General features: G+C 46.6%; 1 protein-coding gene and 1 long non-coding RNA gene across 15 annotated transcripts in view; one reads left to right on the top strand and one right to left on the bottom strand.

Moving 5' to 3' along the window:
- PTK2 (protein tyrosine kinase 2) overlaps positions 1 to 14801 on the bottom strand; it is a 197514-nt gene that overhangs the window by 125119 nt on the left and 57594 nt on the right. For all 14 annotated transcript variants that reach the window (XM_066265588.1, XM_066265595.1, XM_066265596.1 and 11 more), the window contains one exon: positions 4568 to 4794. In XM_066265588.1, coding sequence (XP_066121685.1) covers positions 4568 to 4794 — 227 coding nt within the window. The remainder of the gene's footprint in view (positions 1 to 4567; positions 4795 to 14801) is intronic.
- LOC136328450 (uncharacterized) lies at positions 7945 to 11748 on the top strand. The gene is made up of 2 exons (XR_010730036.1): positions 7945 to 8106; positions 11316 to 11748. It is a non-coding gene; the product is annotated as an uncharacterized lncRNA (long non-coding RNA).

The raw sequence follows: 14801 nt of genomic DNA, 5'->3' as shown, positions 1-14801 counted from the left end.
CCACAGAACCTGGCTTTCCTAAAGAGAAATGGGGAGTTACCAGAGGTTTTGAGCAAATTACTAATGAGAAGAGTGGATGTGAGAAAAATCGTCCAGGAAGCAGAAAGTGAAAGTGAGTGACCAGCAGGACAGAGTTCACCAGCATGATGGGGAGGCAAGGGTCGGGGCCCCTGAGGGGCTGGAACGTTCACTGACAAGGCAGGAAGCCACCAGCAGGTTCTCAGGAGGAGGGCCACGCCTAACGGTGGGACTGTGCAGGCTGCAGGACTGTGAACGTGCTGAGGGGCCAATGAGGAAGCAGGGTGCCAGGAGACCATGTGACAATGGAGGCAGGAGACGGGGAGGTTGTGTGAAGTGGGCAGGTCCCAAGTATGCTCTGACAACATGTGGGCAGGGTTAGTTAACGTGTTGGATGCAGGGTGTAAGCAGAGGAGTAAAGGGTTACTCCCAGGGACCTCGTGGACTTAGAGAAGGGAAACCCCCAGACTGAAGCACGAGGCAGCTCTTTTTGAGTAAGAAGCATCAAGACAGAAAAGAGAGGTGCAGACGCAGCCAGGCAGCACTGCGCTCAGAGATCTAGAATGAGAGCTCTCTGCATGAGGTACAGGGATGGAGCAGGCAGAGAGAGGGTGCCAGGCCGCACTGCGCTCAGAGATCTAGAATGAGAGCTCTCTGCGTGAGGTACAGGGGTGGAGCAGGCAGAGAGAGGGTGCCAGGCCGCACTGCGCTCAGAGATCTAGAATGAGAGCTCTCTGCGTGAGGCACAGGGGTGGAGCAGGCAGAGAGAGGGTGCCAGGCCGCACTGCGCTCAGAGATCTAGAATGAGAGCTCTCTGCGTGAGGCACAGGGGTGGAGCAGGCAGAGAGAGGGTGCCAGGCCGCACTGCGCTCAGAGATCTAGAATGAGACCTCTCTGCGTGAGGCACAGGGATGGAGCAGGCAGAGAGAGGGTGCCAGGCCACATGCATGGTGAGGCAGCCCTGGCATCGTCCTCACGTTTCCTCCCAGGCTCGCTGTCTGTCCTGCTCCCTGACGTCATCTCATTGTTTCTGCAGAGAGCCCATGGCATTAACGTTCTCCGTCCCTGTTTCTCTGGGGAGAACTGCACTACACACTTCACTGATGTCTGGTCCAGTACAGACTTCGGAGACACAGGCTCCTTCCCGAGCTCTCTGAAGCTACCGTTCCTGTGCCTTCTTGCACATACGGCTGGCTCTGCTCAGAGTCTGCGCTGAACGCCGTTCCCCCTCAAGCAGGGCCTTTTCTGGCGGAGTCTGGGATTTCCCCCCACTCTCAAGCATCACTGCACGTTTCCCGGTGGCCGGGCTCACTCGATGCTGTCCAGAGTGGGCTCACCGTGCCCGTCTGAATCGGCCCCACACCTGCCGCCCGAGGTGCTTGGAGCATGTACTGACCCCTGGTCAAAGCTACGGCCAAGGTGAGTGATGTCTGCAAATACGAGCTCCTAACTGCCAGAAAACTATATCTGATCCAGATGGAATATTGTAGCCTAAAATCTAAATTCTACCTTTCCCCTTATTTTCCTCACAAATAGTTAGGACATATAAGGTAAAGAGTTGATGCGTTTCATTACTGTAACAGGGGGAAGGAGGCGTAGCTGTGCTCCTTAGTCACTAGACACTGCCCTTCCTCCCTGCAGACGAATATGGAGGAAGTGGGGGCAGGAGGAGGCAGGGCTCCTGAAACGTTCGGTCAAGCACACCCTGAACACTTACACACTGAACTGGTCTGAGTCACACGCTGCCTCACTCCTCACTCGCAGCAACCTCCATCGGGATGGCTGCTCCCGCACCCCCTCACCGGCCTCACTCACCACCCCCAGGAAGCCCTGTACAGGCAAACTCCACACCTCGTGCGCCCTCTGGCTCCTGCCACCTGGCGCACCGCGTGAGGCACCTTCTGCCTGCACTGCCATTAAGGTCACAAGGGTCTCTTCCCAACAGACTGTAAGCCGCGCTAGCAGGGACCATCTTCCATCTCCAAACCTTGCCAAGCATCTGCTATGTAGGAGATACTTAAAACTCTTAACAAACTATCCTATCTGAAGTCGTGTAAATACTTTCAAAATTATACTTTCTAGAAAAGAACTTAAAATGTTAGGGGCTATTTTAATTGCTTTGTTTCTTTGTATCTTTTGAAGAATTAAAAAGAAAACCAGAGATAAAAGCAAGTTGATGGCATTATATAAGTAATGTATGAATCAGTTATTAATTTTCTTAAGATATTTTACAATAATCTAAACTCTGGTCAAACATTAGCAGAATGAATATTATAAAGAAAAAGTTATCTCTAAAATATGAGAATAAGAATTATTACACTTTAACCAAGGAGGTAAAAGACTTGTACTCAGAAAATTATAAGACATTGAAAACAGAAACTGAGGAAGACACAAACAAGTAGAAGCATATACAGTGTTCATGGATAGGAAGAAGTAACTTCATTACAATGTCCATACCACCCAAAGTAATCTACAGATTCAATGCAATTCCTATTAAAATACCAAAGGCATATTTCACAGATCTAGAACAAATATTCCAAACATTTATATGGAATGAAAAAAGAACCCGAATAGGCCCTGGCCGGTTGGCTCAGCGGTAGAGCATTGGCCTGGCGTGCAGGGGACCCGGGTTTGATTCCCGGCCAGGGCACATAGGAGAAGCGCCCATTTGCTTCTCCACCACCCCCCTTCCTCTCTGTCTCTCTCTTCCCTTCCCGCAGCCAAGGTTCCATTGGAGCAAAGATGGCCCGGGCGCTGGGGATGGCTCCTTGGCCTCTGCCCCAGGCGCTAGAGTGGCTCTGGTCGCGGCAGAGCAACGCCCCGGAGGGGCAGAGCATCGCCCCCTGGTGGGCATGCCGGGTGGATCCCGGTCGGGCGCATGTGGGAGTCTATCTGACTGTCTCTCCCCATTTCCAGCTTCAGAAAAATACAAAAAAAAAAAGAACCCGAATAGCCTCAGCAATCTCGAAAAAAAAAGAACAAGGTGGGATGTACCACACTTCCTGATATCAAGTTATACTACAAGGCCATTGTAATCAAAACAGCTTGGTGTTGGCATAAGAACAGACATACAGATCAATAGAACAGAACAAAGAGCCCAGAAATAAACCCACAGTTTTATGGACAACTGATATTTGACAAAGGAGGTAAGAGCATACAATGGAGTACAGTCTCTTTAACAAATGGTGTTGGAAAAATTGGACAGGTACAAACAAAAATGAAACTAGACCACCAACTTACATCATTTACAAAAATAAACTCAAAATGGATAAAAAACTTAAATATAAGTCACAAAACCATAAAAATCTTGGAAGAGGCAGTAAACTCTCCGTTATCTCTCGTAGCAATATGTTTGCCTATATATCTCTGTGAGCAAGTGAAATAAAGGACGAAATAAACAAATGGGACTACATCAAACTAAAAAGCTTTTGCACAGCAAAAGACATCATTAACAAAATAAAAAGACAACCCACTCAATGGGAGGACATATTCACTGATACGGCTGATAAGGGGTTAATAACCAAAATTTATAAAGAACTCCTAAAACTCAACTCCAGGAAGGCAAACATCCAATTAAAAAATGGGCAAAGGAACTGAATAGACACTTCTCAAAAGAAGACAAAGAGCCAATAGGCATATTAAAAAATGTTCAACATCACTAATCATCAGAGAAATGCAAATTAAAATCACAATGAGATACCACCTCACACCTGTCAGAATGGCGCTCATCAACAAAACAACACACAATAAGTGCTGGTGAGGGTGTGGAGAAAAGGGAACCCTCCTGCACTGCTGGTGGGAATGCAGGCTTGTACAGCCACTGTGGCGTTTCCTTAAAAAATTAAAAATGGAACTGCCTTTTGACCCAGCTATTGGACTTTTTGGAATATATCCTAAAAATATCAAATCTCTGATTCAAAAGAAGATATGCACCCCCATGTTTACTGCAGCATTGTTTACAATAGTCAAGATCTGGAAACAGCCCAAGAGTCCATCAGTGGACAAATGGATAAAAAAACTGTGGTACATATACACGATGGAATACTGTGTGGCTGTGAAAAAGAAGGAAATCTTACCTTCTGCCATGGCATGGATGGACCTGGAAATTATTATGCTAAGTGAAATAAGCCAGGCAGAGAAAGACAAATATCGTATGATCTCATGAGGAATCTAATGAACAAGATGAACTGAGGAATGAAACAGAGGCAGAGGCGGGGTCACAGGAAGCAGAGGGACAGCTGTCAGAAGGAAGGGGGGTGAGGGGATGGGGTCAGAGAAGGTGAAGGGAGTAGCCAAAATATATATATAACACATAGATACAGATAACAGGACAGCAAGTCCCAGAGGGAAGGGGGCAGAGACTTAGGGGAAGGGGAAAAAAGGGGTGTGATGGGGGGCATGTTTTGGGGGTTGAGGGTGTTATGCTGAGTGGGACACCTGAATTCATGTTAACACAATAAAAGAAGAATTATTACATTATCTTTTTTCTTTTTTTAATCCACAAGTGTCATTAACATGTAACACTTGTCCCCCAGGAGAGGGTGCTTACCCTGACATCAGTAGCATCTCCATGCCTGATGATACTGGCCCAAGTGGTCGGCTCGCTGTTGCTTTCAAAATAATGAAAGACTTTGAGCACTCGCTCCATGGTCCCAGGGGAACGCTCCACAGTGGTGCCCAGCTGCGTCTTGGTGCTCGAATTTGGTGTGTGGTTCAAGTTTGGGTCCAGGTAAGCAGCTGCCATTATTTTGCTAGATGCTAGGTACCTGTCATATTCTGTAAGAGAAAATAATGTTCACTGTACAATATTTGAAATCTAAGTAAAATATGGTATAATGACAATTATATCCATGCTTGAGGAGAACTGGGACCTAACCCAAAGAGGCAGTCACTGTACCCCCCACCCCACCCCCACAGTCAGCGCAGAACTGGATTCACAGCAGCATGATAACTATTCAACTACTACTAAAAGACCAGGAGTGCTAGCTCAGCTCTGTCAAAAATCCACTGTTATCTATAAACAATGTAACTTACCCTATTTTAATCACAGCCTTTAAATTTGTGGGAAAATCTTACAGAAAAATCAGATATGTTAATTTATGCTACTTTTGAAAACTTTTACATGAGATTCAAATTCCTTCTTCATACAATAGCAATTCAGCGAGTAGTCATTATACATACTAGACTTTTGTGATTAAAAAAACTACAGACAAAACAAGATCGTCCTACCTGACTAGGTGGTGATGCAGTGGATAGAGCGTCAACCTGGGATGCTGAGGTCTCAGGTTTGGAAGCCCTAGGTCGCAGGCTTGAGCATGGACTCACCAGCTTAAGTACGGGCTCACCAGCTTGAACATGGGATCCTAGATATGACCCCATGGTCGCTGGCTTGAGTCCAAAGATGGTCACTGGCTTGAGCAAGGGGTCACTGGCTCGACTGGAACCCTCCAGTCAAGACATGTATGAGAAGAATTAATGAACAACTAAGGTGCTGCAACTATGAGTTGATGCTAATCTCCCTTCCTTCCTGCCTGTGTCTGTCTCTGTCTCTCTCTTAAAAAAAGATAAACAATGTCCTTAGTCATTAGTCACCTTGCAGGGGAGTCAGACATGTCACAACAGAAAACAAAACCAAAAAACAGAATCAACTGAATTTGCTACAAGGATGACAGGACTTCCACTATAAATGTGAAAAAAAGCTTGGGCAAGACTAAAATTCCACTGAGAAAACCCAGCAAAGCCAGATCAAGCCCAGCCCTAACTACGTCTGCAGGCCCTGTGGTGCAGTGAGGTAACTGCCGCTACAGGTGACAGACACGGCTGCCTTTTCCCACAGGGCATTGCCAATTCTGCCTTCAGGGCCTGAAAAGCCGAGGAAAAGCCAGTCATGAGAGTGAACCCAGTAGAACTTCCAGCAGTGAAGAACCAAGTTTTGAGTGTGCTGGGCCTAGGATTCCGGGGCCGATGGAAGGGGCAGAGAGCTGAGCCCCACCATCTGCCGGTTATCCCTCTGAGACATTCCCAGCCCTGAGGCCCAGCCCCGAGGGGTCAGCAGGGTGAAGGGAGGACCGAAAGGGCAGGAAGGAGCACACCAATCACACCCTTCTAGCTTCTGGCACCTTACAGAGCTGGAAAGCACAATCACATATGTGACCCAGTCAACACAGAAAACACGACAACCAAGAGCAATTCATCTTTGCAAGTGAAATTTTTACTAAGTCACACATGAAATATTTACTAACACTGACCACATGGTGAGTGAAAGATCAAGGTTCAATAAATATTAAAGGACTAAAAGTATCCAGAGTATGTTCTGTGCCTGGCATTAAACAGGTCAACACAAGGGTAACCAGAAAACCCCAACTGTTTAGGAATTAAGTAATGCAAGTCAAGTAACCCTCGGCCAGAAAGAGGCTCAAAAGTGTTTGGAACTGAATTTCACAATGAAAAGAAATATCAAAACTGGATGCAGAGCGAATTGTGTTTACATTAAAATCAACATTTTAAAATGCATTATTTCATAAATGGAGGTTGGAAAATAACTTTCTTATGTAATTGATATCTAACAGTCCAATTTAGAAACAGCAAAATGAAGTTATTTTTCTGAAAAGAAGAATGCAGCTGACATTATATGACAGACCTGTTAAGGGTAATCGAGAAGGAGAGGGGCGACACTAGCAAAATGAAGGGTGAAGGAGAGCAGACCAGAAAAGATTAAAAATTAGTAAGAGGCAGTGATAGTGTATTAAAATATTAAGAGACTGCAAACAACTTTATGCCAATAAATGTGAGAATTTAGATGCTTGCACGACTGCTCACAAAGCACGCCTTCCCCAAGCTGAAACAAACACGAATTCTAAATAGACCTATTCCAAAAAGGGATAATTTGTAGTGAAGATTCCCCACAAAGGAATGTTTGAGTTCCTTCAACAAGGTAAGGAATAGTACTGCCCTTACAGAAGCCCTCCCAGAGCACAGGGCACACTCCCAACGTGCCTTATGAGGCCAGCAGAGCGGCGACACTAAGCCCAGCGAGGACCAGACGAGAAAGTGCAGACCAGGCTCTCCTGTAAACACAGGTGCAAGAATCTGTGCAAAACATTAGCAAATTTTATTAGCAATATTTGAAAAGAAAAATTTGATCAAGAAAAGTTTATCCAAGACATGCAGGGGAGGAGGAGGGGGAGGGGCACAAAGAAAACTAGATAGAAGGTGACGGAGGACATTCTGACTTTGGGTGATGGATATGCAACAGAATTGAATGACAAGATAACCTGGACATGTTTTCTTTGAATATATGTACCCTGATTTATTGATGTCACCCCATTAAAATAAAATTTTATTTATTTATATATAAAAAAAACATGCAGAAGTAGCCTGACCTGTGGTGGCACAGTGGATAAAGTGTCGACCTGGAATGCTGAGGTCGCCGGTTTAAAACCCTGGGCTTGCCTGGTCAAGGCACATATGAGAGTTGATGCTTCCTGCTCCCTCCCCCTTCTCTTTCCCTTCTCTTTCCCTTCTCTCTCTCTCTCTCTCTCTCTCTCTCTCTCTCTCTCTCTTTCTCCCCCTTCTCTAAAATGAATAAATAAAATCTTAAAAAAAAAAAGAAAGAAAGAAATGCAGAAGGAGTTAAACATTAAAAAAGCAATCAAAGCAGCTTCATTCATAATTGCCAAAACCTGGGGGCTAAGATGTCCTTCAGTAGGTGAACGGATAAACTATGGTCCTTGCAGAAAGTGGAGTATTATTCATTACTTAAAAGAAGGAGCTGTCAGCCATGAAAAGAGTTGGAGGAACCCTAACTGCATGTTACTGAGTGAAAGAAGCTGATCTATCTGAATAGCCACACACTGTGTGATTGCAACCGTGTGACATTCTGGAAAAGGCCACACCATAGAGACAGAAAAGTTCAGCGGATGCGGAGGTCGGATGCGGAGGTTGGTGCGGGAGTAAGGAGTGCTGGGCAGGGAAGGACAGGTGAGCACAGAGGATTTTAGGGCAGTGAGCATACGGCATGACACTGTGATCATGGATCCACATCACTGATCACACATCGTGCAAACCCACTGAACGAGCGCGCCTAAGGTAAACTATGGACTTTGGGTGGTTAATATAATTCATCAACGTAACAAAGGTATCACTTTGGCAGGGGAAACCGGTGGCTGTGTATGTATGCAGCACAGGAGATAAGGGAAACCTCCATACCTTCCCCTCAAATTTTGTTGTGAACCTAAAACTGCTTTAAAAAGAACAGTCTTGAACAAGAACGTGATGGTAACAGGGGTGGGGGATGGGGGGAGGGGGTGAAGAAGGAGAGAGGGGGTGGGGGAGGGGAGGGGCACAAAGAAAACCAGATAGAAGGTGACAGAAGACAATGTGACTTTGGGGGAGGGGTATACAGCACAATCAAATGTCAAAATAATCTGGAGATGTTTTCTCTCAACATATGTACCCTGATTTATCAATGTCACTGCATTAAATTTAATAATAAAAAAAAGAACAGTCTGAATTTTTTTAAAAAAGTAATCAATGTAATTCATCATAAGAACCACAGTTATCTCAACATATGTAGAAAAAAGCATTTGACAAAGTTTAACAACCACTCATGATAAAAAAAAAATTCTCAGCAAAGTAGAGATAGGAGTAAATTTCCTTAGATCTACGTTAAAATTAAACACTGGTGGGACAGAGCCCTGCCTCACACCCTCGCCCCAGCCAGCCCTGAGACGGCCTGAGTCAGGGATGACCACCACCACTTACACTGGACATGTTCCGGAAGTCCTAGCCAGATGCGGCAGAAAGCAGTTAGGCGGCAGCCGCTTCTAAGGGTAAACCCCTGTAGGTGCTAAGGGAGTGAAGCCACTCTCCAACAGAATGCAACTTTGTTTTCATTCAGTGCTTTCATTTGCCTGTCAAATCCTATCTGCGCTATAAACTCAGACTGGCCACATGTCCACCATCAAGCCTTCCTCAACTCGCCTAGACAGTTCTGTATCTGATCTGTTTACAACCACCACCTCCCATTGGTAGTATTCACGTCTGCCTTTGTGTTTGGTCCTGAGGATACTGAGATCTGGCATCTCAGTCCCCTCTGGCAGTCACACCACCATGGCTCTGCCAGTCTGAGGGCGGGGTCTCCACACGAGAGAAGTCCCAGAGCTGCTTTCTGCTACATTGCCTCTTCTGTTTCCAAACAATAACAGAATTCTCTGGGCTGTTTGTGGGGTTCTGCATTTGTTTCTGACCCATGGCTGAAGCTGTACAATTAATCTGGGCTGCCAATTCTGTCTTGACCTGAAAAAGCCCTTCACCCTCCTGCCCACAGAAAAGTGGGCTTTTTCGGTGCTTTATTGACATTGCACAACCTGTGGCCAGTTTTATTTTTTATAACTTTTCCAGGTTAACCAAACATAGGGACCTGTTATTTGTACAGATCACAAAGTATCTTTTTCAACAAAGTATCAAAGAAGTGGCTTAGACTCCTATCCACAAAGTATCAAAGAAGTGGCTTAGACTCCTATCTGCAAATCGCCTGTGGTGAAGGACCAGTTTTTGTTTTAATTTACAATGTGTCACAGACCAATAAATACCTTTGTAAAATACAATGAAAAGGAATTTCTAGGAAAATGAAATTTAAAAACAAAATACACACAGAAAGCCAAGCACCAAACTTCTAACATCAGAGTTAATAAACATAAAATTACTGTCAAAATGCTACGAAGGTTCTAGAGCAGCGGTTCTCAACCTGTGGGTCGTGACCCCGGCGGGGTCGCCTAAAGCCATCGGAAAATACATAATGCATATCAGGTATTTACATTCCAAATCATAACTGTAGCAAAATTACAGTTATGAAGTAGCCACCAAAATTATTTTTTGGTTTGGGGTCACCACAACATGAGGAACTGTATTGCGGGGGTCACGGCATTAGAAAGGTTAAGAACCACTGTTCTAGAGGCTTACACCAAAAATTCTACCTTACTTTGTCCTAGCTCAGTGGTTTTCAACCTCTTTACCCTAGACACCAGTGTCCTAGCCAGCCAGAAACACACACACAATAAATGCAGTTTTATCTTACTGCACATAACAGTACAATACGGTACAAGCTGATGCTTGATTTCCGAACTCCACATGTATTATGCACTAAATACTATGTAAGCTTGCCCGAATGCTTTTTGTCGGTTGTGCTTGATTTGAAAATGCTCTGCGCGTGCAAAAGATTGTTCAAACAAGACTACAAGTTCCAAAGATATCTAAGACAACCTCAACAGTATTTTAATTGACAATACAGGTTGATAAGTGGCAATCACCCTGAGCATAAGTGAATTCAACTAAAATTATTGCATCTATAATCTTCATACAACATCAGGACAGTTAACTCTTTGACAGCCCAGCACTGGTCTGCGGATCAATGGTTGAAAACCACTGTCCTAGATGACCAACAGTTCCAGCACCAACCCAGTCTGCTGACCATGCTTTGGCGAGCTGCGACTCTGGCTCCGTGGCAGGAAAGAGTCCAAGTTCTTACTAAAATGGAACGAGACCCCACGTCAGCCATGGTTGCTGAGCTGTCTAGAGCTTCAGCGCTCCCTTTAGTCAGCACAGGAAAGATTTCAAGGTTCCTGGTGCCAAACACTTTCTTCTCTTGGAAGAAGCAAGGCAGTCCCAAGTGAGGGTGTAAGGGAACAAGGTGTTGACAAACCCGTGAGCTGGCTCCAAGCTCCCCCTAGGCTGATACAAATCTCCATAAAACGGTACATACAACCGAGGGAGAGAAGTGCAAGGGCCATCACGAACACCTAACTCCAGAGTCCCAGTTTACACTCACTGTACACACAGAGTAAGACCCCCCATGAGAGCTGCCTTGTTATTCTGGAAATATGCTGGCCCTTTAATAAAACTTGAGATGCTTGCCCAAGTATGAGTGAAGACACAAAGAATGTAAATCAATACATCTAATTCATTTAACATTAAGACAAGTTTGAAAGGAGTTTAATCATTTGCTAATAATTCTAATTAAAGTAAATCTTTAAACTAACTAGGTTGGTATAAGTTTTCTTCTTAATTTTGTTCTTTTATATAAGATTTGGGTTTATTTTCTCATAAAACTCTAACCTAAATATCTTCTCTTGGAAGAGATCAATATAGGAGTTAGCTGAATATCCTAAACTTCCTATATGGAGTTTACTAGACAGAGAAGCTAACAATAAACTATTTAAAAGTTTACTACTATAATATAAATGTGTGGCAGCTTCTATTTTCCCAAAAGTAACTGTAACACTATCTCCCATTCCCAGTTCTCTTCTTCCAATGTGACTCTGATCACTCCTTTCAAAGAGTGGAGTCTGCATGCCCTCTCCTTGAATCTGGGTGGACTTCATCCTAAGCTAGATGTTGAATGGTGACATAAGCAGAAAGAGAAATAAGAGGCTCCCGCATCTCCCTGGGTGTGCTCGGATGCTCACTCAGGGCGCCCTGCTGCCATGCTGCACAGGATCAGCAGTCCCAGAGCTGAGTTCCGAGGACAGAGGCCTGAACTGAGCCTCCCATGGACAACCAGCATCACCTTCTGCACCTCTGGCTCCCATTTACATTCCCAGCTGATACCACCTGGAGAGAGACGAACTGTGCCTGCTGAGCCCTATCCAGGTTACAGATCTGAACAAAACAATGAATTCTTGTCATTTTAACCCACTGAGTGGTCAGCAATAAAGCATGTATTCAACTAAAGTACCTATGGGTGGTCCTCAGTTTGCACAGGAGTGGGGGACCATACCATGCTTACCCCACGAGACTTCTGGGGATGGTGGATGTGGAGAGGGTGATGGCTGCCCAACCATGTGTACATACTTAAAACCACTGAATGGCGCACTCCAAAATGGTGACTATTACGCGAAATTCTATCTCAATTTTAAAAACTGATTTTTTAAAAAGTACATTTTTCTGCCAGACCAATGGTGGTGCAGTGGATAGAGCATCGACCTGGGGCACTGAGGTCCCAGGTTCAAAATCTCGAAGCTGCCAACTCGAGCACAGGCTCGATAGCCAGAGGCTCTGTGCATGTCATAACAGGCCCTCCCTCTGCGGCTTCTGTGGGGCTGACCGGTAAGGAGAGGAGTAAGCAGACAGGAGGCAGTTCGTGTCCCCGTCATTCCTGGTGTCACTCAAATATGGTAGCTGACGTGAGGAATGAGCCTGGAGGGAAGTGGCCAGATGGAACGGGTGCTCAGACAGCTGGGCGGGAGGCCCACCTGGTGACTCTGCACCACATGATGTGACCTCCCACCCCAGGTCTCCTGAAACAACCAACACTAAGAACTATTTCCCTGGAGCCAAGTGAGAGTCCGCGCCTGACTCCTAAGCACTACCGAGCACGTTCATTAATCATAATACGCTTTCTCAAACACAAGTGACTTAATGTAATACAAACATGGTTAAAATGTTTTTCTATATATTACTTTGTAATTGAATTGAACATTTAAAGATGTAAAGTAAAATTTATTAAAGCAGACATTCAAAATTGCTACAGAAAACCTGTACTAATTTCCCCAGCACTTAAGTGCCTCCATGTTCATATCTAACACACTGCATCTAACATCCAGGAGCTTCTGCAGAAAGACACCACCTCGGTAAGAGTCCTCCCAACAGCAGACAGTTATGACGTAGCTGGTCGGGGTGCCTCTGCTGCCCTTCTCCACAGCCCTGAGCGCCTGGCCACACAGGTCAGAGCCTGTGTTCTCCCGGCCACCCTGCAGTCCCGTCCACAATGGTCCCACCTACCAGTCCCCGTTCCTCCCAAGCGTCCTCACTGCCTTCTGCTCTCAGCAGTCTTTCAAGCTGGACTCCTTGGTCCACTGGACTCTGCACTGGTCTCAGAGCCGTGACGGCTGGACCTGGCGAGCACGGACTCACCCTCCACGCCTTGTCACTCTTCCATGTCTGCTCCCTCTGGAAGCCACTTTCCAAACGGAAGGAGGCGTGAAGCCTGAGTCTGGCCCGGACATGTGTGGAGACAGCAGAGAGGAGAACCCAGCAGAGGAAATCCAGAGGCTTCAGCCAGTAGGCTAGGGGGTGACACACGAGTGATGGCTTGGAGACAAAGTCAAGGAGCAGTTCACAGAGGACAGAGGCGGCAGGTCACTGCCTGCTCAAAGCAAGCCCCTGGCATGTGGTAACTGAGGACGCACCGGGCTCCCGAGACAGTGGCACCAGCGCAGGAACGGTGGGGCGGGAAGCCTGATAGGAACAGGTTCCAGGCACTGTGTGGAGACAGGACACAGAAGGAACGCCCAGCATTTTGGAGCAAAGACTGGGGCCACCTGCTGGCCCTGCTGTGGGCACGTGAGGCCACAAGACACTGCGGGAAACCAGGTCAAGTGACCTCACAGTCGTTCACTAAATGCACAGCTAAAAGCCCGCTTTATCAAAGACAGCATTTGTCTAATCTCTGTTTAAAAAGACAAAATTGAGTCAAGTATTACAAAATAAAAAAAAAATCAAACAAAAAGCCTTTGACTGAATACCGACAGGTAAGTACCTGGGAGGGCTGTTATCCGTGTGAACTCATTGCATTAGATCCTGATGTAAATCAAAGAGGTAAGCACTAATCCCAACACACAGGAGAGAAAATGAGGGAGTAATGGGGTCTGGATCACCCCCCAGAAGGAAAAGAAACTGCATGCAAAGGGAGGGAAGCGGTCGGCGGCCATCTTTCTGGCTGGCAGCCGAGTGGAAGGGCCCCAGCGGCTGCGATGAGGAGCACCGAGGGCGGCACTGTCTGCTGGGCAGGGGGAGGGCAGGACGTCGGAGGACAGGCTCAGTGTGGGGACCGTCACACCCTAAGTGCCTGCACTCTGTCAGAATGCAGGCGGGCGGGGAAGCGGGGAGCCCTGGCTTCCGGAAGTCTACTGTGGAGAGGGAAGGGAATCTCAGTCCACCCCCACCTGCTCACAGGCTGGGGCCGAGGGAGGGGGCTGTGGGGACACAGGACTGACATTTTGATTTGGGTTACTTGAAACCTTGAAGGAGAACTTGAACCTCACAGATAAACTGAGTCTTTGTACTCCTAAGCAGGAGTGATTCACCTGTGGGAAAGAATTCCCACGGTGTGTGCAGGCTCTTTCTCTCTACGGGGGCAACTTTGCAAAATGAAAACAACATACAGCAAAGACTCCCAGCTGGAGATAAACCGCGGTGCACACTACGAGCGCTTTTCCTGGTAGCAGACACGGTCTGGGCTGTCTGAGCACACCCGGGGGCCGCCAGGTTGCTAGTTCAGTAACTGTGCACAGCACTTACCAGGCCAGGACTGTCCTCCTTAGAAATGAAACCATTCACTCCTCAGAATAACCTTCCTTTCTCCACCCTCCAGATGCGGGAACAGATAAAGTGACTTACTCATGCCACGTAACTGGTGCACAGGACTCGAGCCAGGCAGTTCACCTGGAGACCCTGCCTGGCCTCCACGCCCTGTTCCGCTGGGTTTGCTGGACTGCCTTCGCATCCTGAGAACTCGCCCCGGGTCAACTACATACAGCTGAGCGACAGCCCTCTCTCCCTCATCCCAGTCACCACCGTGCTGTACTGTCCTCAGCCAGAGGCCAGCTGCCACTGCTTATGGCTCTGCCCAGCCGTTCACGCATTCCTCGTGCATGCCTGTCCTCTGTAGGCAGACTGTGTGCCCCCCCCTTCCCTTCATTAGTCCCGAAGGTGTCTACTGAGCCCACCACTAGGCTGGGCACTGTAACAGATGAGTGGGCATGGACGGCAAACTTTGTATATTC

This window comes from Saccopteryx bilineata, chromosome 3 (genome assembly GCF_036850765.1).
Source record: "Saccopteryx bilineata isolate mSacBil1 chromosome 3, mSacBil1_pri_phased_curated, whole genome shotgun sequence".
Taxonomy (NCBI): Eukaryota; Metazoa; Chordata; class Mammalia; order Chiroptera; family Emballonuridae; genus Saccopteryx; species Saccopteryx bilineata.
Note: the sequence above shows the minus strand (reverse complement) of the source record. Positions and strands in the feature narration are given on the sequence as shown.